This window comes from Myotis daubentonii, chromosome 8, assembly GCF_963259705.1.
Source record: "Myotis daubentonii chromosome 8, mMyoDau2.1, whole genome shotgun sequence".
Classification (NCBI taxonomy): Eukaryota; Metazoa; Chordata; class Mammalia; order Chiroptera; family Vespertilionidae; genus Myotis; species Myotis daubentonii.
Genome location: NC_081847.1, coordinates 54,083,317 through 54,106,515, shown reverse-complemented (window position 1 = coordinate 54,106,515; position 23,199 = coordinate 54,083,317). Strand labels below are relative to the sequence as shown.

The following is a 23,199-nucleotide window of genomic DNA, read 5'->3' as shown; positions in this document are numbered from 1 at the left end:
GAGAAAGCCGAAGGCTTGTCCCTGACCCCAATGAGCTGCGTCATTGAAATTTACTATTTCAGCTACATCTGCGTGCCAGCTGCATTCCCTTTAGAACAGTGGTTCTCAACCTCATTCCGGGGGGATGAGGCCCGGAAACAAGGATTTTAAAAAGATTCCCAGGTGATTCTAATGTGCAGCCAAGGTTGAGAACCGCTGCCTTAGAGGGACAGTGCCACAGTTTCCGTTTTAAACAGTGTTTTTTTTCATGTGACGGCTGGGCAGCCCTCACAAATGTGCCAAACAACAGCTTCGCACTGATGTTTTTCTTCCGACAAGACGGGAAGACTTCTACTGAACATCGACATAGCCCACACCCACCTCTGCTTCCCTGCGTCTTTGCTGTCTCTAAATGGAGACACCATCTAACTTTTGGTATCTATGATAGCAAACCACAACAGGACACCTGTTTATAATTCTGATCCTGGTTCTCTGACTTACGGTTATTCCGTGCCTTGGAGCCCCACCTAGGTCCCCCCTCTCTCATCACAGACAGGAAGCTCTGGCCCAGGGATGTCAGGCAGCCCCCCTCCCCCTCCTGCTGAAATTGGAGAGTGATCCAGTATAACTTGGCGTGCCTGGAAACCTGTTCCCCGGCAAGCAGGATGAGGTGACTCAACCTAAAGGGACACCAAAACCTTTAGCTTATAGGGTTGGCGCTTCACACAATTGTCTGACTATGGCAAACTCAGCCAGCCTTCAAACAGACGCAGAACGGGCCGCTAAAGTTAGTATTTCCACAAAGTCTACAAAGCAAGAAGCTTACTCAGCACCCTCCTCCCACAATGACCCTGTCACCAGGGCCACACTCGGGACAGAACCCGAGTCCTCGGACGCTCAGGACCAAGGCAGCTGAGCAACGGCGCCTGTGTGTTCAGGACCCAGCAGTGAGAGGCTCCAGCACAGCAGAGGAGAAGGCGCCCGGGGCCTGCTGTATCCCCAAAGGTCTCCTCCCACCAAGGAGGGGCGCCCAGGGGCCCAGGTGGCAGCTGCAGTTAGACAGTGAGGGTGGGGGAACCTGCCAGGGAGGAACCCAGCACCTGGGGTCTGTGGCACCGTCACCATAAACAACACCCCTGAGGCCTAAGGACGCACAACCTGCTCTCCTTACACGAGCTGGCTGTGTGCAGACACAGCTCGCACCAAGGAGGCATCAAGCATCTCAATTTGTTCCTTGGGCTCAATTTTTCCACGTCTAGAGGAGAAAATATCAAAATACAGTACCAATTAGAATCAGAAAAAAATCACCATTCTGTAAATTTTTCCTTTCCAAGTAACCATCAGCGTGCTAGGCCACCCACTCTTACTCTACGTAGCTTTTTATTTGTATTTTATTTTATTTTTTCCATCACCATTTATTCCCTCTATGACCTCTTCCACCTCCACCCACACCTCATTCCCCAGAAATCACTTGCTGTTAAAACAAACAAGTCATTAAACAAAGTCACTAGCATCTACTTGACAAATAACCTAACACCCAACACTTTTTTAATGGCCAAGAGAAATAAAAGCTACTCAGAAATGTAAAGCCTGGGGGATATTCTCAACCAGCATAGAGCAAAATGTACAAAATTTAGATGTTTCCAGAGGAAGCAGACATTGATGTATTTACCCAATTTACATGACTGTGGTTTATGTATGTGCATTTAATAAATCCCTTCGAGCAAGAGCGTGATGAAGCTAACAATACGTTACTCTCTGGGCATAAGCTGCCGCAACACCAGCGTTTCAGAACTTGAGGGAAGGAAACGGATGCTTAGATAAATTGTCTTGTCCTGCTCAGAAGAAGCCTGGCCTTGGGGGTTCAATTAACCCATCAGAATGATCACTGCCTTGTCTCAAAGTATCCAAGATGCCAGGCAAATGCAATCATCCGTGAGATCACAGTGTAAAGCTGAGTCACACGAAGCCTTCGCCCGCGTGACTCATGCAGGTCAGCTGTCAGCCCTCCTCTCGGCTCTAACTCATCCCAGCTGAGGCCGAACAGGAATTTTCCTGTGGTGAGCATCGAGTGAGGAGGTCCAGGTAGAAGCAAGTTGCCACCGAAGCACAAAGAGTTGGGAAGTAGACGAGGAAACTGGTGCTTTACTCCTAACATGTGCAGTACAATTTTGTTAACCGCAAACATATTTACCTAAAATGTGCAGGAAACGGCCTCCACCCACATTGCTGAGCACATGCAAGGTCAGAATAGGAGAGAGAGGATCTCTTTAAGGTGCCTCCTGGGAGCACAGGACCAGAGAGCCTTCCCGGCCTTGTCCCTGTATTCACCGGGGGGGAAACGGAAACTGGGGCTTAGTCATGAAACAGCAAGTGCTTGAATATCCCAGAGCCTGTCTCCCTGCGTGGAAGCAAAACACCCTGAAAAATAACCGCTGCCTGGGCACCGAGGCAGCCAAATCTAAGGAGGAACCATCAGTTTTATCTGAAGTTCACTGAAAAGCCAGGTTTTTAAGCAGCGGACGTCAGAGGGACGCACAGTTTCTCCCTGAGCCTGGCGGCTGGAAGGAAAAGGGTGTTGGGTGCCTTCTGTCCTTTCTGAGGAAAAAAGGGTGCTTCTGAACGGTCACAGTCACCGCCTTGGGCATTGGGAAGGCAGCCGCCCAGGAAGGGCATGCACGCCTTGGATGCGCCTTGGGCAGAGGAGTCTGTGACAAGTTCTCTGGAAAGCACAGGTTTAGATCTTTGCAGGACTTAAGTTTTCATCAGGATCAAAATTTGCTATAGAAGTAAACAACCTAAACGCTGAATGAGATGCATGGCCTAAAACGGCGGCGGGCAGGAAGGATATCCTAACTATAAAACGAAGTGACTTGCATTATCACTCAGCAAACTGGGGGTTCGCAGGCCGGTTATGACTCCGGTGCTGAGCCTTTCGCTTTGGTGACACCAATGGGAGGGACTGAAGAAGGCATGGCGTGGGTCAGTGCCTTGTGCTGAAGCATTTTCACTGTGTCTTAGAATCAGAAGCATTTTTAAAAATACTCCCATGGGTGCGTGGGAATCAGAAGAGGAAACAAGGGGACAGACAGCCAGGGCACAGGAAGCTGCTGCCGTCCACGCCGTCCCGAGGCCGCCAGCAGCTCTGTGTGCACGGACGCGGATCCGGTATTTGCAACGTCAAGCTCCACAAACACATGAGGTATCATCGTCGGAATACAACGTTTCTGCCGCTATATTTGAATAAAGTGCAAAAAGATTTCCACACACAGGACTTACGTTGTTCTTTAAAATACTCACATATGCATACACACCACTTCTCTCCCCGGCCAGCAAGCATGAGGCTCACAGTCCCATCTTCTCCAAGGGTTTTCTCCGCATCTGTCCAGAGACATTACAAATGTAGGCACTGTGAGCTGGAGGAATGTAACTCGTGAACATCAGTTGTGAGCTAGAGAAGTCAGCATGCAAAGACTTACACTGAGTCTGTTTTTGGCCCTAAAATGTGATATTTTACATGGAGTCTTGATTTGACACAGGTGTACCTTACACAAAACCTTTTTTTTTCATCTTCATGCTTTTGTCTCCTCCTAAAATATATCAAAGTCTTGCATTCAGAAAAGTATCTCCTAATATAGGATAACTTGATCTTTTTATACCATTGCCTCATTGTAAACATGAATAGATATGACATTGTCATGAAAACTACATTTGAAACTTGAGTGGTGATGATTTCAACGCCAAATTAACATTTCCAGAGGGAGTAATATGTGGGGTAATTGTGCAATAACATCATTACAATTCAATAAAAAAGCACTTGTTTATACTAGAAAGGATATCCTAGGTATATATCCCTAGTGTTTTCTTCCAACGTTACCTGAGCCGAGCACTCAGCACACTGTCCCCATGCAGCCTGCCCACCCCCTCCTGTGACACATTGAATTCTGACTGCTCTTCAGCCCCTAGAAATTATTACCTACACATCATGCTCGCTGACATTTCTTTAATTCTCTCTTTTGAATCGGTTCCATTTAAGGCATAGCTAAGGCCTTGGCCAAGTATATGTACAGTTTTAATGCCCAGTTTCATTGTCAAAAACTCATTCACAGCCTCCACTGTTAGCATAGTTGTACTTGGCACTTTTCCCTGAATTTTATTTTTTCAGTCAACTTTACAAAGCCCAGGTTCACAGGATAGGTTTCATGTGACGGGGCCAATAGCTCACACCCGAGAGTCACTGCTGAAACACTCCTCTGAGCTCCTGAGACCAACTCAAAGGACCTCATGGTCACAGCTGGAGACAGCACACTGTCTGAATTCTGTACGCTGCTCACAACCGGCAGCAAAGGTGACCTGTGCAAATGCACTGGACAAAGTCTGAGCCCCTCTATATAAATGGCCACAAAAATAAGGCAGTGAACATTCTCACTGTCCGTGATCATAACTTATAATGTTACCCCTTTTCTTAAAACTGAAGAACTAAAGCATAATTTTTTTCTAAATAATTCTGCTTCAAAATATAGATCATAAATATTCCTGACCATACTTAAAGGTTTATTCCTTACTCTATAAAGAATTGAACATATCTATGGAATTCTATTAAACTTTCATGTCTTAAGAGATTTAAAACAAGGCAGCATTTTCTTTTCCTTTTCAGAAGTAGAATTTTTAAATAAAATAAAATTTGGAAATAATTTCCTCTAGACCTAGGGATTTCCTAAATGAATCAAAGTACTTTTTAAGGAATTTAACCAAAACAATGTGGATTGTTGTTAAGGTAACAGGTACAGCCTTCCTAAACCTCCCCCACCCCCTTGTGTTTTTACGTGCCTGGTCCACATGGGGAAAACACGACATGAGGCCCACACGCACCTTTATTCACACGTGCGTGCAGTTGGTGGATGGTGGGGTGTCCAATCGACTTCTGTTTTCTTTGGTGTCGCTGAGGGAGGACTCGCTGCGCACCCGGCACTTGAACACCTGCTTGTAGGCCTTCCTGAAGTTCTCGGAGAGGAAGGCGTAGATGATGGGGTTCACGGAGGAGTTGCTGTAGGCCAGGCAGTGCGCCACGATGCGGAAGAGGAAGGAGGCGGGCGTCAGCGGGAAGACCCCAAACTCGACCCACAGGTGGATGACGTGGTGCGGCAGCCAGGAGATCCCAAAGACCACTACCACCACCAGGACTGTCTGTGCTGTCTGGGGGCAAGGGCGGGGGGGGGGGGGGGGGGGCGGGAGGAAGACATCTCAGTCTCAACAGGAAAGAACCAAGCATTGCAAACACATCCTAAGATAATTTCATGACTCTTCCCATGGGATCCAATAGATACTAAATCTGTGCTAAGCATTGACCTTCAGGTCACAGACTGGTTTTCTTCAAACTTCTCCAGGACCTGGCATGACCTGGCGCAGAAATAACTTAGCCGTGTGTGTGAAGTGCGTGTGGAGGATGGGACTGGTGCTTAGGTCAAAGGAATAGAACGGTCTAGAGATTCAACATGGTCCCTTCAAAACCTTCAGCACTGAGCTGCAAGGCAGCTCAGATGAGCCGTGGAGCCTGCCCTGAGCAGTGGTCTCCACAGAGATGCAGATGTTTAGTTCTCCTCCTCAAACTTTGGCAAGTTAAGGATACGAGTAGGTTCCAGAGACCGTGTGGGTTTCAGTCTGCACAGCAATGAGCCCACTTGCTGGCACTGTAACCCTTCCTGTGCGCCTAACCCAGCAACACCCAGAGGCAGGGTCCCTATGTGTGAGTGAGGGGGTGTCTACGGAGCAGGGATGAGAGATCCTCCCCATAGGACCTCGGCAGGGCCGGGCCTCCCTGCCTGCCCTCCGTCCCCTCCTGCCTCCCTCTGCACACTGCATTGGAGACACTCACATCACCTCCTCCAGGGCTGCAAACCCAGGGGTCAAGCCCTGGGCCACTAGCCCTGTGATTCCGCCCCACTGGTTCAGACATGCTGAAAGCCAGCAACTATGGAGCTGCTGTGTTAAGCTGACACTCCATCTCTAGGATTCAGTCAGACATGGTGATCTACTGATATTTTTTAAACTATAAAATTCAAAGCAATCAGCTGGTTCCTTCCTTCAAGGGTGGCCTCCTCCACCGAGTGAAGCTCAGGAAGCAGCAGGGCCTCGCCGTCTAATGGCGACAGCAGAAACAGGGCCGCGAGGACAGCACTGAGGACTGTGTGACCCGCTGAGGTCACTCCCCAGCTGCCCCCTGCTCCCCCAGGGAGCAGACCCCACAGTGATCACCAGCTGTCAATGAAAGAACTGAGACGCAGAATGGTGAAGACAAGTGCCTGGTGTCCCATGGCTACGCACAAAGTGAGAGCTAGAAGCCAGGTCCCAGTGACCCCAAAGCCATGCCCTGAATGTCTGAGACAACACAGGCAGGAACTGCTCTGAACTCCTAGCCACCATCAACCGCCTCCCACCCGTCTGCCTATTGGTGGTGATGTGGGCAATAAAAACACTCACAGGAGACAGCAGCCATAGGTCCCCTCACTGACCATCCCGGGACATCCCCCAGTTCATGTCACCAGGGAGTCTCCTCCTCATGCGGAGAAAGGCTAAGGACATGAGAGGTGCATACTTGCAGCCCCTTGCCTGAAAGTGGCCTCTCTTTTTTCTCAGGTTTATTCCAGGTTGAAATAGTTTAAGAGTGTGATTCAGTGTGTGGGAGGGACGAGGAACACTGGACCACTGGCCTCCCCACACATCTCAGACCAGGAAGGCATAGGGGACACATTTCCATCTCCCAGTGAGGACACGAGAGTGGGTGGAAGATTTACCTGCCGGCCACCTGTCCACCTCCTCTCCTATACAGGAATAATCGTGACAAAAACTGATGAATGTGGGAAAGAAAGTGGAGAGGAAACCAGACAGAGAGAAGGAAGAAGGTGAGAACAACATATGGAGCTTTATTTGTCTAATAGCCCCACACGGGAGAAAGAATGAGACCCAAGAAAGTGATTTCATGACCAAGGAATCACGGTTACACCACAAATTCCTCCGTGTGGGAAAGGGGGACCCCCACATCTCTGCACTGTGGGGACATTCCCACGTGACAAAATGACTTTTCTATTACTTGTCATGCATTAGAATCTCACTATTCTAGGAAACAACACCCAGAATGCAGCAGGGAAGACACTGACTTTGTCAGCAGACTGGGGCAGAGGTGGTAGAGGCGACCATCAGAGTTCAGGTCAAAGCCAGGACAAGCGCAGGGGTCAGAGGGCAGGAGATGAGAGTTAAGCTCACTATCAAAGGGCATGGATTGTGCAGAAGCCCTGACTGATCAGGCATAACCTGGCTGTGGGACCTGAAACATGACATAACCCCCCTCCCCCGGCCTGGACTTCCTCATCTGGGCCTCAGAGTCACCTGACCACAGGTTTTCACAGGTGGCAGGATTAGATGTCACTGCAGGAGGCACAAAGCAAACAAGTGATAGGCTCAGGTGCATTAGGGGACCATCTGCTCTCCATCCATTTCTCCCTCAGTGCAGAAGACACTGGTTCCCAGATCACTGAGCCAAAACCACCTAGAGGTCCTTCCACCTGCAAATGGAAAACATCACCTTTCTTCCTAAGAAAACAAGAGCATCTCTACTTCACAGAACAGATGCCCTCTGGATCTCGCCTCTGGCTTCTGTTAGGGAGTGTCTGCCAAGTACCAAGCTTTGGGCAGGAGGAGAGCCAGCAGCTCATGGATTAGCAACTAGGGTTGGAGGACCCACCAGGAAATGCAGTGCCTCTCACTGTGCATTTGGTCATTCAAAATTTACCTTTTTACTATTCGTAATCCCTGATCTGTTCAGAACTACGAGATCAACCTGTAGCCTTCGAATGAGACTGGGTTACAATTTGCAATATAATATCAGGAAAGAACACTTATTGGGCACTTTCATAGACTGTGTCATTTATCTAAGGCTGTTCCCAAAAGAGTTAACTAGACTGCTCCCCACTAAGCATCGCGGGGCTTCTCTATGTTCCCCATCTCACAAGCATCTCAGCCCGTCAGAGGTGAAGTTGTGTTGGCCGGGGCACAGACAGTATCCTGGCAGTTCCCAGGCAACTCCAGGTCAGCCCAGCGATGTTAACTCCAGCAAATGCACGTGTGCACCCTTGGACACAGCATGTTGTTCATCCATGTGGGCCATTGGACACAGCACACGGCTCATCTTTGTGGGCTCTTGGACATGGTTGTCTCATGTCTCCCTTGCACAGAGGGTCCTAGCCCTCCAAGCCCAAGGGGCTGAGAAGCTGGGCGAGGGAGAGGGTAGAAGGGGGGATATGAGTATAGGGAAGAAGCCCCCACATGGGGGCAGAACACCATCCTTCACTCACTGCTTCTTCCCATGCTGGCTGGACATAAACGATCCAGCCAGAACAGTGCTGTACCAACCGCCAAGCTGGGGCTGAGAAAGATGGACACGCTCTTCCCTGCCAGGGCATGGCTCCCACATCTGGCCCTCAACGCCACGGCTCAGGAAGTTTCTAAACATCTCAGGTGTTTGAAGAACCACTGATAAAGACCACAACAAAAGAAAATCGTCTTGCCCACTTCTAGTTAAAGGTGAAGTTGTTTCCTCAATGTTCACCACCCCTGATTCTACACACACACACACACACACACACACACACACACACACACACACACACTGTATTCTCCCCAGAAAGACTTGGAAAAGCTGCTTCCTCTCTTTCCTTTTGAAATGTCAGGCTGTTGGGAAAGAATGCCCTTCTATGGATAATGGGGATGATTTCTTAAAATTTCTTACAGGGCTTTTCTTCATTTCCTACAGCATCGGCCTGAATGAGAGACAGAGTCGAGCCTGGTGTATGTACCGCTGTGCTCAGCAGTCCACGCAGAGTGTGGAATCCCAGCCCAGGGCCACCATCTGCAGGTTATCCTGAGCCTATACACTGACTCCTCCACTGGGGGGTGGGACCTTGCTAGCCTGGTTTCTTTTTGCTCCTTAGGCTGAAAGTATCTGAAAAACATTCATTGCTCATCTTCCTGGGAGATGCTCTTTTTCAAGTCATCGTAGATATCTGTTTTTTTCTTCAAAGAATTTTGCTCAGAATATGTCTAATGGAACTAGGCTGAGTAGAAAACAAAAAGTAGCTAAAAGATGAGAACGATGAAAAACATCATATGATTGTATAAATGACAGTGGAAGAGCTCGCTAAATACTTCCAGCCAGAGGGGGAAGCGATAGTGAAAGAACCCAGTGGCTGACATGGTGTCGAGAGGACCCCTGTTCCAGGTTCCTCCTGGCCGTGACCAACCCATATGATGTCTGTCCCATTCTGATGGCTTGCAATGGCTATTCCAGAGCTCATCTTAGTATCTGACCAGCCTGTGGCAGAAAGCATTCCCCTATGTCTAGCTGGCTCCATTGCAGGGCTCTATGCTGTCATTGCTATTATTCCTGCAGTGAAAATTACATCCTCCTTCTGTATTTCCCCCCAAACATGGAGGACAGCTGTTTAGGGGATCCCTGTGTGGATGGATACAGCTCAGATATAGGAAGCTGGACTTAGCCACAGAGAGCAGGGGCTGGGAACAGGTGAAGCTGAAGTGAGGAGCTGTCACCATCCGAGCCCCATGGAGCCATTGTCCAGCAGGCACTGTGCGGAGACCCGGGGGCAGGCAGCCCATCTGTTCCCTGCCTTCGGGAACTTCCCATCGAGCCTGGCTGTCCACCCCAGACCTCCCTCTTCTCCCTCCTCTCTCCACCCTCTTCTTAACCTCCCCTGAACCTCTCTGCTCTCTCTTTCTTAGACACATACACACACGCACGTACCATGCTTTATTTGTTCTACACAAATAAGGAGGCAATTAAATATATCAAAAGAGATCTTCTGACATCTGTTCAGAGGCTATTAAGGGTCAGAGGCTGTGAGAATGGAAGAGAAACTCTGCCTCCCTCCTCCAAATACTGAAACCCTCTCCTAGGATAAGAATTACATACACACACATATATAATACACACACATACACACATATACACGTGCACATTATACACACACACATACACACATATACAGGTGCACATTATACACACACACACACACACACACACACATTAAACGAAGTAACTATTAAACTAGTTGCTAATCTTTTGGCCTTTTTATTGTAAAATAAAACAGAAGTTTTTCTTGTCATTTCTTATAAGACCTGCTCTCGTTCTTTTAAACCACTGTGTTCTATGGGACTTTCACAGTTTTTCTCTAACACTTTTCAAATACAGGAACTAAAATCACCATTGCATGCTGATAGAATCCAGCTAACCTTAAAGAAATGCTTGATTTCATTCCTGTTGCTGGGCACAAAATCTCGCGCATCAGTGACAATCTGTATCATGTATGAGCAGCATCACCTCCTGGAAGTTCAGCCAGCATCCCCCCTCCCAGGGCCCTTAGGTGGACAAGGCTCATCCCTGTCCCTCTGCAGGGTCAGAGCCCATGGCCACTTGGTTCTGTGCAGGGAAGAGCTCTGCAAATAACCATCCAAGGGCAAGTCTCACAATCCTTAATGGTTTTTAATGCATCCTTTTCTTGGAGAGGAGGAGTGTGGCTCAGAGGGGAAACTAAGAGATAGATTAAAAACTGGGATATCTCCAGCATAACAAGGTCTCACTGAGCACAGGCAGGAAACACCCACTCCACACCACCCCACACTTTTAAGCTGCTGTGCAGACGGGTCCACATGTTGGAACAAGCCTGTGTGACTGATGGCTGCCCGAACACAAGGACAAACACTGGAAGGGGCACTAAGACAGGCCTGCCGTCCATGCTGTGCCTTTCAGTGTGAGTTGCTTCTCCTAAAAATTATCTGGCTGTATTTCAAATGCAAGCTGGATTGTGGCTTTTAAACCAATTGTCTAGCATTTCTATCCATCACCTTTGGGAACAGATGTATGGTTCCTACATCATCGCTTATCAACAAGAAAAGTCCAGAAGAGCTGTGCTTTACTTAGGTCAGAGTTTAAAAAATAAATGTGATTAAAGTATAATTTCTGCAAATTACGTGTCATTCATCACAATAAATATTTAGAAGGAAAAACAACGTATTTTAAGATGTTATGTCTAATATTTAAGGATAGCAATGTCTGTTTATAATCTCCTCTCCCCTAATCATACTGTCTAATAATCTCATTCTATTTTCTAAAATTGGACAGTATACAGATGTTATCTGAGTAAGAGTTAAATTAACCCTGATTTGTAAAATAGCTTTTTCCTCAAAATGTAAAATGTCAAAAATAGCAGATGTTAGACAGGTTATCATTACTCAGTTTAGACAGGATTCACCTGATAAGAAAGTCATTAAAAATGGGACCTGGCTGAGGTGGCTCAGTGGTTGAGCTCTGACCTATGAACCAGAAGGTCATGGTTCAATTCCTTGTCAAGGGCACATGCCCGGGTTGTGGGCTTGATCCTCAGTAGGGGGCATGCTGGAGGCAGCCAATCAACGATTTTTCTCTCTCATCATTGATATTTCTATCTCTCTCTCTCCCTGCCCTTCCTCTCTGAAATCAATTAAAAAAAATTTTTTTTAAATGGGTAGAATCTCCCTCAGGGCCTCCTTCCAGTTGTAAGTCTCCTCCCAGGGCCAACATCAGCATAGGTCTCGGAGGGACAGAGAGCAACAGTATCTGCTCATGGGTTTAAGGGACAGATTCCCTCCAAAGACAGGCAAGCCAGGGCCTTCTGGGGTCACGCCAGAGATGGGAAATACACAATAAAATGACTATAGATCATGCAAATTTTGGATGTGGTAATTCTACTACACTCAATCCCAATCAAGCTTGAACACAGCTCCTACGGAGGCTCAGAACCCCAAACCTCTATCTACATTTTAATGCAGCAAAATAGTTACCTGCATGGCCCTCAAGACCTGACCTTGTGTCTACACTCTACACCTAACAGTAAGAGCTTCCCTTCAAACACCTGTTCTTAGGAACTAACGTTTCACAGGCATTGAGTGGATATGAGGATAAGGAAGAATAAAAACAGTCCTGGCTGGTTTGGCTCAGTGGATAGAGCATCAGCCTGTGGACTGAAGGATTCCGGGTTTGATTCAGGTCAAGGGCACATGCTGGGTTGCAGGCTCGATACCCAGTAGGGGGTGTGCAGGAGGCAGCCGATCAATGATTCTCTCTCATCATTGACATTTCTATCTCTCTCTCCCTCTCCTTTCCTTTCTAAAATCAATAAAAATATATTTAAACAATATTTTTTTAAATAAAAATAAACACAAAGCTGTAAACAGCAACATAAATAATATAGATTTGTGAATATTACCTTTTTCTTCGATGCCTCTGACTTCTTTGACATGTTCTTCAAGTTTTTATGCAAATGATTAAGGACCTGAAAAACACACACTAATGAAATCGGTTTGCCTCATGTCCCATAATTCATTGTCTCTTTGCATTGGCAATTCTTGGCACTCTGAAAGAGTAACACCACTATTTACAAAATCATTCAAATTGAAATGCACATCAGGTGATAATGTAATGATGATTGTGAATTGCCTACTGCATCCGTATCCAGGTGCAGACGGTGGTCAGAGCGCCTGATACAGAGCGTTCCTGTGCAAGTCGCTCTAGGGTTTTGTCCAAAAAGAGCCACACCACTACCCACCCTTGTTGGTCCACCTTCAACCTGGATCTCCCCCAAGGTTCTCCATCCTCACCATCCTCAGGTCCCCATACACGTCGGACACGGTGTTAAATCCTAGATATGCACAAAAGCTAGAGGTCCGTCGCTCTTTGCTCTTTGCCACCTGTCTTCGCTACAAGTATCCTTAAAGCAAATTCCTACCCATCAGGCCTCCTTTCATTCTTTATTCAAATCATAATCACTGTGCTGAGCTGTGAAACAACCCACACTTGGAGAATTCAGCCTCACTCACAATCCATACACTATCGGCGAGGTCTGACAATCAATGCCCTGTCAGAAGTCTCCTTGGGAGACTTGGGTTTCCTTCATCAGAGAAACTGCCTTTGTCTTCTCTTGCCAGTGTGGCAACAGGAGAAACAATTTGGAACATTTGCCTTACATAGTACAGGAGTTGCCAGCAGGCCCATGCAAGACAGGTGTGGGAACTACTTTCATATCCCATCTGAGTGGAAATCTAAGGAAAACTGGCCTCTGGTTGACTAAGGGCTTTAGACTGTCCATCAGTTGCTGAGTGAGTCTCTCCAAGAACTTGACCACATTCCAGCCATATCTTCGTTTCCCTCCGGCACTGCAGCATGGAAATAATTTAATTAAATTGGACTTATTGCCAAAGCCCACCCCATGAACTAGATGCAGACTTCTAGGTGATCAGTCACACCTAACAGAAAAGCACAGGATTTATCAACCAAACTTGGGGCCCTGCACTGATTAAGCTGTCACTGGGATGTGAATTTCTGGCAGCAGATCCCCAGCTTTGCTAAAACACTTCCCATTTCCTACAGTGGTTTAGCATCATCTATGAGACAAGACTTTCACCTGCTAGAGTAGCATTGGGATCACCCTCATTACGTTGCAATGGATTGGGTTACTGTTCTGCCAGTGGAAATCATGGTACCAAAAATTGGATGGAACAAGATTTTGCAGAAGCAAATGAGAAAGTCTTTCAAGGGGGGAGGTAAGAGCTGGAAGCAGGATGCTGCCTGGAGAGGACTGGCCTGGAGAAGTTCCTTGGTAGCAGCCTCCCCAGCAGGAGGCCACAGGAAGACACTGGTCACTGAGGACAAGGGGTAAGAAGAGGAACAAAGAAGAGGCAGCAAAACAAAATCAGAGGGGGAACCTGGAGAGGAAGTCCAAACAGAAATGTCAAATGTTATCTGCTTCCTAATGCTGTTCGGGGGTCTGTTCAACAAACTATGGGATGACATTTCAGTAACACCTAAGGAGTGTTGTTGAGTAGTTCATGGAGAAAAAAACCCAACTGTACTGTTCCTAGCTCTGTGTTGCTTTAGTGGCCTATGCTATGTGCACATATTAATGTATTCTGATGCATCACAGTGAAGGTTTGCCATAAAAAGAGAAAGAATGTAGGTGTCATGATGGGTTGCTAAGACCTTTCTTTAGGAGTAATGATGATGTCATGGTGGCATCTCTGCATTGTTCTATGCACTTAGAAGTGTGTGTAGGAAGCATATACTCAAACCCGAGCCAAGCTCATCATGGGCATCAGATACATCTGGGGGTGTGGAGGCACTTGGCGGGGTGAGCATGTCACCGGTAATGAATGTCTGAACTTAACATTCAGGTAGCAAAATCCTTAACTGAAGAGTTTACACTTGATGGTTGAACTAAAGAAAAACAACTTGACATTACATATTATCTCCATCTGTTTGAGCATGAAGTGAATTTGCTTAATTACATTGAATTCAAAAGATGATTTGGACTTATGCTTAAAAGCAAACTATTCCCATATTTAAAAATATCCCTATGACCATGTGTTTATTGAATTTTTAAAAACCATTTTCAAACTTTGCTCTATGAAATACATGTAGCCTAATTTATTCCTAGAAGTTTACCTAGTCATTTCCATTAAGAAGACCTAAAAACTTCTGGTCAATGAAGAGATTACGCTTCAGTTCTAATCTATGTAATTACAAATTAAGAGGCACATGTGTGAACCCCTCTTGTCCCAGGCATCATGTCTCCAAGGTCCTCACCACTGTCCCCTCCCTCAGAGGACAGGGAATCCCTGCATTGAAATCCTTCCTGAACCATTTGCCAGCTTCCTGATTTGAGTCAGTTGCTTCATTCCTCCAAAACCCCTTTCCTTTATCAATAAAACAGGGCCCAGAGCTCCAGCCTGGGGGTTAAATGATCCAGGGCACATGTCAGGCTGCTGTGCTGTGCAGCGGGAGCTCTGCTCTCTATTAGCAGAAGCCCGTGAGTAAGCCAGCCATTTGCCAAAGAGCTAAGCTGGAGTTCTTTCCTAAATTCCCTAATCCTTTCATGCAGGCCATTTTTTCAAATATCCAAAACTATCCCCATTCAGAACAGACATAACTCTGCATGGATGGTAGAGGGAGGGGAAAAAAAACAAAATCCAGGTGGCTTATATGAAATGTTGTTGCTGGGAATAATACTTTCTGAACTGAATAAAATTATTGCTGTACCTCATCTGGTTATTCATGGCACCAAAGATGTCTCTGGAGACTCAGTCAGGACTCTGTGAAGAAATACCACTTTCCCACTGGGTTTATAAGGCTAAACTTCTGTGTGAAATAAAATATGAAGTTCTGTCGCCAGGGCAATGGCTTTACAGAGCCAGGTCCCGTCCAGCCTCCCTTGTGGGAGTCACCTCCTCGTGTCCCAACTGAGTGCTAGGCAGTGAGCCCCGCCACCCTGGCAAAAGGCCCACAGCCTCAGAGTGACGAGTGCCCCCTGTGACTGCAGTCTCAGGCAGGCTGTCCAGGTTTGAGGAGCTAAATCTGAGCAGATATCCCTTGTACCTAGAAGCTGGGGCTGAGCCTGCCTGTCAGCTGCCAGGACAACCTGAGGTTGCAGGAGGCCACGCCCTGAGAGTAAGTGGGACTCTGGGAAGTGAAGTGCAAACTTTCCCAGCGTCCCCCAAACTCCAGGTAACGTTCTCCACATCAAACCAGCAAAGCTGTGGTGGAGACAGGGACCAGGGCAAAACGGTGGAGGCTGCTGTGGGGCTTGGAAAGGGGTGAGGGACATGCAGAGAAGCCCCAGGGCCCTCACACCCCAGACCCTGCAGCCAGCTGCACCACCCTCTAAACCCACCCCCCCCCCTCACCCCCCATGCCCACCTTGGCATAGCAGAAGCAGATGAGCAGCAGTGGCAGCAGGTAGCCAAAGACGAAGGTGCACACCACGTAAGCCTTCTTATGGCGCTGGTCGGGCCATTGATCCCAGCAGAAGGTCAGGTTGCCGTTGTCAGACTCCCGGTGGAAGAGGCGCTGGTAGTAGGCCACTGGCGAGGCCATGGCAATGGACAGCGCCCAGATGAAGCCCATGCCCAGCAGCGCGTTGCGGGACACCCTCAGGGAGGAGGAGCGCCTGGAGTGCACGATGGCCACATACCGGTCCACCGACATCGCGACCAGAGTGAAGATGCTGACCAGCATGGAGACAGTGAAGAAGTAGTGGGTGAACTTGCAGATGAAGGCGCCCAGCACCCAGGTGGGCAGCGCGTAGACCGTGGCCTGGAAGGGGATGCAGAAGAGCAGGTAGGCCAGGTCGGCGATGCTCAGGTTGAGAATGAACAGGTTGGTGGTGCTGCGCGGCTTGCCAGGCTTGCTGCGCGCCATCACTGTGATCACCAGGCTGTTGCCCAGCACGCCCAGCGCGAAGATCAGGCCGAACACCACCAGCGTGATGAAGTTCTCCACGCCAACGCCGAAGAGTGGCGGCGGGTCCGGGGCGGGGGGCTGGGGGCCGCTCGCGTTCCCCTCGCTGAGGTTCCCGGCCACCAACTCCATGACCTGCGGGGGCGCCCGGGCGCGCTGGTGAGGGCTGCCTGCCAGGGACAGGGGTGCCCAGGGGGCTCCCTCCTGGGACCCAGCCCCGAGCTCAGAGTGCCCGTTTCCCAGCCTGAGCAAACCTGGCGGCCACGCGCCTGGGCGGCTGTGCCTAGCGGCGCTGTCTTTGAGCGGGTCTGTCTGAGTGCTGGACCTTCCCGGGCATAGGCGGCGGTCCCGAGAGCTCAGGGAACCCCTCCCCGGACGCCTCAGCCCGCTGCGCGGACTCTGAGCAGGGGAGGGAGGACCCGCGGTGCAGCCCAGGAGGTGGAGAGAGCCCTCTCCGCGCTTTACCTGCTCCGGATCCCTGCGACCGATTCCCTCGCTCCGGGGGTGGCTTCCCGCCACACCTGTTGCTCTGAGCCTCTCTCTTCCCCAGCGCACCAGGGGCTGAGCTGTGTGCGCACAGGACTCCTCGCGGTTCCTGGAGAGGGCTCCCCACGACTCCCAGCCGATTCCACTCCCAGCTGTTGCCAGGGTCCCAAGTCGCCAACAGAGCCAGCGCTCTTTCTGCGCTTTCCAGGCAGTTGGCAGTAGGGAGCTCAGGTCTGTTGCAAATGAGAGGTAGTGCGGACACTGCCAGGAGAAATCCGCGCCCCCTAGGAGCCTCCCTGCCCCCGGAAGTCACCGCCCAGGGACTACTAGACCAATCCTAAAGGGTGGGTCCCCGCCCACCTCCTCACTGGAATCAGACGCCCTCTGCAAGGTGCTAACCAGCCTTAGTCCAGCAAAAGGGTGGCCCCGCTTGCAGCACAGGCCCAGTGGCGAGGGCAGCTGAGCTGCTCAGAGCGCGGGCGGGAGGCCAAGGGGTGAGCAAGCCTCCTCACCCATCAGCACCCTTCATCTTTCTCCCAGTGAGAGCGCTTCCTGCCCTTTAATAAACCTCAGGAAGTCAGTGATTGGCACTGTGAAATCCCTAATCCCCACCCTCACCCTGCCCACCGCTAGGAGGGAAAGAAGCAGGGGGGGGGGGGGGGGGGAAGAATAGCCAGTTTGAGTTTTCATTGTAAACATGCATAAGTGAGATGAAGGGGGAGGGTATATGTTCCCATCATCCAAATTTAGATCAGTTTTGCCTTACATTGCTCATCTGAGTGACAGAGACAGAAGCACCAACATGAAATATTTGTGAAGTGAAAGAACATGTTTAATATCACTGTTGTAATGACAACAAGAAAATGAGCTGCTTTAGTATAGTACTGTCAGTAAACGTCATCCTTGTCTGTAATCGTCTGGTTCCCAACTAGAGAGCCCAAACGGGTTCATTCATTTGCAGTGTTTATATGATTTGTCCTACAGTCACTTTACAAAACACCTGCATGTTTCCTGCATTCTCCAAATGGCGAGTGAGTGTCCCTGCACCAGACACAGTGTTTGAAAGCACAGGTGAGTCCGGTGGGACACAGAAATGTAGGTGTGGAACAAGGCGAGTGCTGTGATAGAAGCATGCACAACCTTGAGGCAGGGCCATCCTCGCTTCCGGAGTTTGGGAAGTAGTACTTCATTTTTCTTTCTTTTTATCTCACTGGTTCTATTCTGCCTCATTTCCACAAAGATTTTAATGCAGTTTGTTGAACACCTACTATGTACTAAGTACTTTACTTTCAGTCATTGTTTCATTTTGTGGACCCTGAGAAAGAAGCTACCTACCAAGGAGGGCCACAGCCATTTCTACACAGGGGGCTCTCCTGCAAACTGCACTGAACCGCCCGCCTGCTCTGTTTTTACCATCTGAGCCAGCCCTTATAAAGGAATTCCTGGAATCCTATTTCAACCAATAGGACTGAGGCTTTCCCTGTCCAATTGGAGTTATGGAACTATATCCTCCATCCGCATTTTTTACCAACCAATCATAGTGTCTTCATTCTGACCAATCAAACTCCAAGGATTTGGAGTCCTAATTTGCATGATGATAGGCCAATCAGGGATCAGGGGTGGGGATTTCTCTTTATATAAGTCACCTTCCCTTCTGGCTCAAAGAGTGCATGCTCCCTTTCCAGCTGAGACTGAAGATTGTGTTTCCCTGATGGAGCTGAAACACCAAAGCTGTCTCAATGGACCAGAGCAGAGCAGAGCTGGAGAGGAGCCTTATCCCAGGGCTGCCTCTTAGACTACTGTTTCACAATTGAGCTGATTGCACTGAATAAAGTTTACTTCCTCACCACACCCCTAATTGGGGATTCCTTTTGGTGTTGAACTAGCACCAATGACCATCATTTGACAATTTAATACTAATGATTCTCTTGCAAGGAACTTACAACCTAACAAGATAAGGGAGTTTCTGGCAAGGGAATTGTTTTATCCACACACATTTCCCTGAGGACAAAATTGAGTATAAGTAACTTGCTTATCCAAGTATCTTGCTAAAACAAGAACATTGTTATCTTCCCTAAGAGGATGCCGCCAAATCTCATTAAATCGCCTTGCCCATCAGAGTTACTGTTTCTCCCAAGGGGCTCTCTGACCTACACTTTCATGGTGTTCTGTGGTGGACAGCTCATTGCTCTGAAAGTTATTTGTAATAATAGTTAGAAGAGAGTGGGTTTTTTTTTTTATTGTTATAAACTCTTTCAACATGGAACATATATGAAGAAATTATATCCAATACCCATGTAGCCACCACCCAGCTTGGAATAACAAAAAATTGTCAATAGAATTGCAACTACTTTTATGTACTTCCCCAAATCACAACTTCCACCCCCACCCTCACCATCTTCAGGTAACCTGTGTTGTCCATTAGTAATTTATTTATACATTTGTGACATATGCATAAGTTTTTAAATAATAAACTGTTTTTTATTTATTTTAAGGTTATACATTGGGTCTCATAATGCTTTTTTTCCTGAAGGTATAATTTGCCTGGTATTACCATTGATATGTCAACATTCTTTGCTTTTTGTTGGCCTGCTAAATAATTTGTGAACTTCCTATGTCCTGTGATTTAGAAGTAGCTCTTGGATACAGCACATAGCTGTTTGACCACCTCTAATTTTTTTAACTGGAGAGTTTGGTACATTTATATTTATTGCTATTATTGATCCATCTGAACTTATTGTTAACATTTTATTTTATACTTCCCATTTGTTTTCTATGTCCATGCTTCTTTTTAATCCCTCTTGTTTTACATCTTTTGGATTTATTTTTTTTGTTTGTTTATTTGTTTCACCTTAAAATGGGGAGAAGAAGGAACTTGTTAACCTAACTAAAGCTGATTCATGCATTCCTTTGGCAGCAGAGCTTGTATAGCTGGCTCACTTACTGATGGTGGAGCCTTCAAGAATCCTGGTATTTTACAAAGGTATTTTACAAAGCTCCATTTATCAGCATAATGATCATATTTTGTGTGCCACAGGCATGCATTTCCTACTCTCAAGACTCCCAGTCCCTTCTGAGTAAATATGGAGGTCAGTGCCAGATCCTTCTGTCTCTCTTCTCCATGGAGCTACTGTCAGCCTCTGGGCAGGTTCCTATTTCAGCTCCAGCTCTGGGAGGGAAGGACTTACCCTGTGCTGAGAGGCAGCTCCTGTCCCTCTGCAGCCATTGCTGAAACCTTTGGGCCTCTGTCATTGCCTTTCTATGTTCTCAGTTCCCTATCTGCTCAGACCTTGGACCTCCTCAGGATGGTGTCTTTCAATGTCATGGTCTCCAGAGGGAGGTGTGAGCCAGCCTGGGAAACCTTTGGCTCTCTTCTCATCCCCCCCAGACCCAGCCCTGAGCAGGCTGCTCTGCTTGTTGTCACTGCGGCTGCCATGGACTTGCCTCCTGGATTCTGAGACGACACTAGTTCTCTCTGCTCCTGAGCCCCAGCCATGGCAGCCACACCAGCCACATCCTCCATCATCCCTCAGACTCCTCTCCTCCGCCTGCCCTAAAGTGTCTGTGTGAACAAATGCTTTGATGTCACCTGTGCTCCCCACTCTTGGACTGGGAGGATGTCACCTGGGGCCATCAAGTAACCTTTTCTCACTCACAGCCACCATTTTTCGGTGGCTTTGAACAGCTTATTTTGGAACTCAAGGCACCCTCTCTCCAGCGCACACACTCACATACACTCGCACACACTCATACTCCCACATGCACACTTGCATACACAACGAGATATCACTTCACACACTAGAATGGCTATCCTATATAATAAAAGCCTAATATGCTAAGTGTCCAGTCGTCTGATCCTCCAGTTGGCCATTCAACCAATCAAAGCGTAATATGCTAATAATATGCTAAGGCCGCTCAACTGCTCACTATGATGTGCACTGACCACCAGGAGGCAGATGCTCCAACCAGTAGGTTACCTTGCTGCTGGGGTGCAGCCGATCAGGACTGAGTGGACATGCTCTGGAGCCTCTTGCAGTCCCTCCCCAGCTGGCCAACCCCCTGCGTCCCTCCCCAGCCCTGATCATGCACCAGTGGGGTCTCTCAGCCTGGCCTGCGCCCTCTCACAATCTGGGACCCCTTAGGGGATGTCGGAGATCCGGTTTCGGCCCGTTCCTGCAGGCCAGGACAAGGGACCCTACTGGTGTATGATTTCGTGCTCTAGACCTCTAGTAATAATAATAACAAGTGTTAATGAAGATGTAGTAGAACTGCTCCCTCATTGGTGAGAATGTAAAATGGTGCAGCCACTTTGGAAAAGAGTTTAACACCTTTTCAAATTGTTTTGGCAATTTGAGTTTAATTCAAAAAGTTAAATATAGAGTTTTCATTTAAGCCAGCAATACTACTTCTAGGTATAAACCAAAAGAATTGGAAACATATATCCACACACACATGAAACAAAAGCAACCAAAAACTTGTACATGAATATTCATACTAGCCTTACTCAAAATACCCAAATGAAAAAAAACAACAACAACTGATGAATGGATAAACAAAATCTTGCCTACCCATAAAATGGAATATATATATATATATATATATATATATATATATATATATATATATATATAGCTAAGAGACAGTCCGATCATCCGACTGGTAGCTATGATGTGCATTGACCACCAGGGGGCAGATACTCAATGCAGGAGCTGCCAAGCTGCGGTGACTTGGCAGCGGCAGTTCTCAGGTGATGCACTCCAGAACCAGAGAGGAGGGAGCCCAATTCCGGGGTGTGTCACCCGAGAACCACCCTCTCACAATCTGGAACCCCTCGGGGGATGTCGGAGAGCTGGTTTCAGCCCGATCCCCTCAGGCCAGGCTGAGGGACCCCACCTGCTGGAGGGACCCCACTCACTCCACAGATGCCCTTTGAGCCACGGCACCACCCCAGGTGCAGCCAGCTAGGGAGGCACCATGGGAGGTTGGCTCCAGGGTGTGTCCTGTCCATCTTGCCCAGTCCCGCCCCGCCGGCCACCTTCTAATTAATTTCCTTTCAGTGTGCACGAATCCGTGCACCAGGGCACTAGTTTGCCATAAAAGGAATAAAGTACTGATTTGTGAACCTTGGAAGTATTATGCTGTGAAAGAGGCCAGTCACAAAAGGCCACATAATTCATAACTCAAATTACCTAAGATGCCAGAAGTGAGCAAATCCACAGAGAGAGACAGTGGGTCAGTGGCTGCCAGAGGCAGGGCAAGGTCTGGGGCTTCTTTCTGGTGCAGTGAAAATGCTCTGGAACTAGATAGTAGTGATGGCTGCACTCTTCTGGAAGTAACTGCTGAGCTGTAATCTCCAAAAGGGTGAGTTTTATGGTATGTCCATTGCACTTCAATAAAGCTGTTATTTAAAAATGACTGGAGCCCTGACTGGTTTGGCTCAGTGGATAGAGCATCGGCCTGCAGACCGAAGGGTCCCAGGTTCGATTCCAGTCAAGGGCATGTACCTTGGTTGTGGGTACATCCCCAGTAGGGGGTGTGCAGGAGGCAGCTGATCCATGTTCTCTCTCATAAATGTTTCTCTCTATCCCTCTCTCTTCCTCTCTCTAAAAAAAAAAAAAAAAAAATTCAATAAAATATATTTTAAAAAACTGTGATAATAAGTAAATGATATTTTAAAAAATAAAATAAAAATGATTGGACATAGCCCTGGCTGGTTGCTCAGTGGTTAGAGCACTGGCCTGAGCACCAAAGGGTCAAGGATTGCAGGTTCGTTCCCTAGCCCTGGTTGGGGTGCATGTGGGAGGCAACCAATTGATGTGTCTCTCTCACATTGATGTTTCTCTTTCTCTCTCCCCACATCTCCCCCTCCCTCACTCCCTCCCATTCTATCTAAAAGCAAAGAAAACTATCCTCAGGTGAGAATTAACAAAAATAAATAAATAAATAAAAATCACTGGACATAATAATAGTTAAGAATAATAGTTTTTAAAGATTCTATGTTAAAATCTAAGTTAATCAAAAATGTAATCCATATTAGGATGCAAAATATTCATCTTTCCTATCTGGGACTTAATAAATAAATATTGTCTGATGCTGCAAATAGAAAAGTAGATAGAAATATGTTACCTAGAGTCATGCATGCCCCTTCTGATAGAACTGAAAATAGAAACAGTCCCAAGCAATGGCCTCTGGGCAATAGCATGCTAATGGCTGGTGTGTGTATGACTGTGACTCTTGGCCTTAGGCCCTTCTGCACTATTTGTTTGTTACCAAATAAATAGCATATTTTTAACCAAATGTTTTTAATACAAGAGAGTGACGTAGAATTATAATGATCGCTGCAAAGTTTTTCAAGAAATGTGTTAAGAAACCAAGTTGTAAGAGAGAACACATAGTAC

The 23,199-nt window shown here is 47.6% G+C and overlaps 1 protein-coding gene across 1 annotated transcript; it reads right to left on the bottom strand.

Moving 5' to 3' along the window:
* Positions 1-277: 277 nt before the first annotated feature.
* Positions 278-17,348, bottom strand: GALR1 (galanin receptor 1). Its single transcript, XM_059706400.1, has 4 exons — positions 15,776-17,348; positions 12,294-12,359; positions 4,852-5,175; positions 278-3,360 (listed from the first exon to the last, which is right to left on the bottom strand). Exons 1-3 carry the CDS (start codon positions 16,445-16,447, stop codon positions 4,858-4,860), a joined length of 1,056 nt encoding a protein of 351 aa, XP_059562383.1. The 5' UTR covers positions 16,448-17,348; the 3' UTR covers positions 278-3,360; positions 4,852-4,857.
* Between the last annotated feature and the right edge of the window lie 5,851 nt (positions 17,349-23,199).

Excerpts from the sequence above, each read along its gene's own strand:
- GALR1 (XM_059706400.1), bottom strand. The coding sequence starts at position 16,447 with ATGGAGTTGGTGGCCGGGAACCTCAGCGAGGGGAACGCGAGCGGCCCC. Across the intron at positions 12,360-15,775 it reads TCTGCTTCTGCTATGCCAAG|GTCCTTAATCATTTGCATAA; the intron begins GTGGGCATGGGG and ends TGTGTTTTTCAG. Across the intron at positions 5,176-12,293 it reads CAGAGGCATCGAAGAAAAAG|ACAGCACAGACAGTCCTGGT; the intron begins GTAATATTCACA and ends CCTTGCCCCCAG.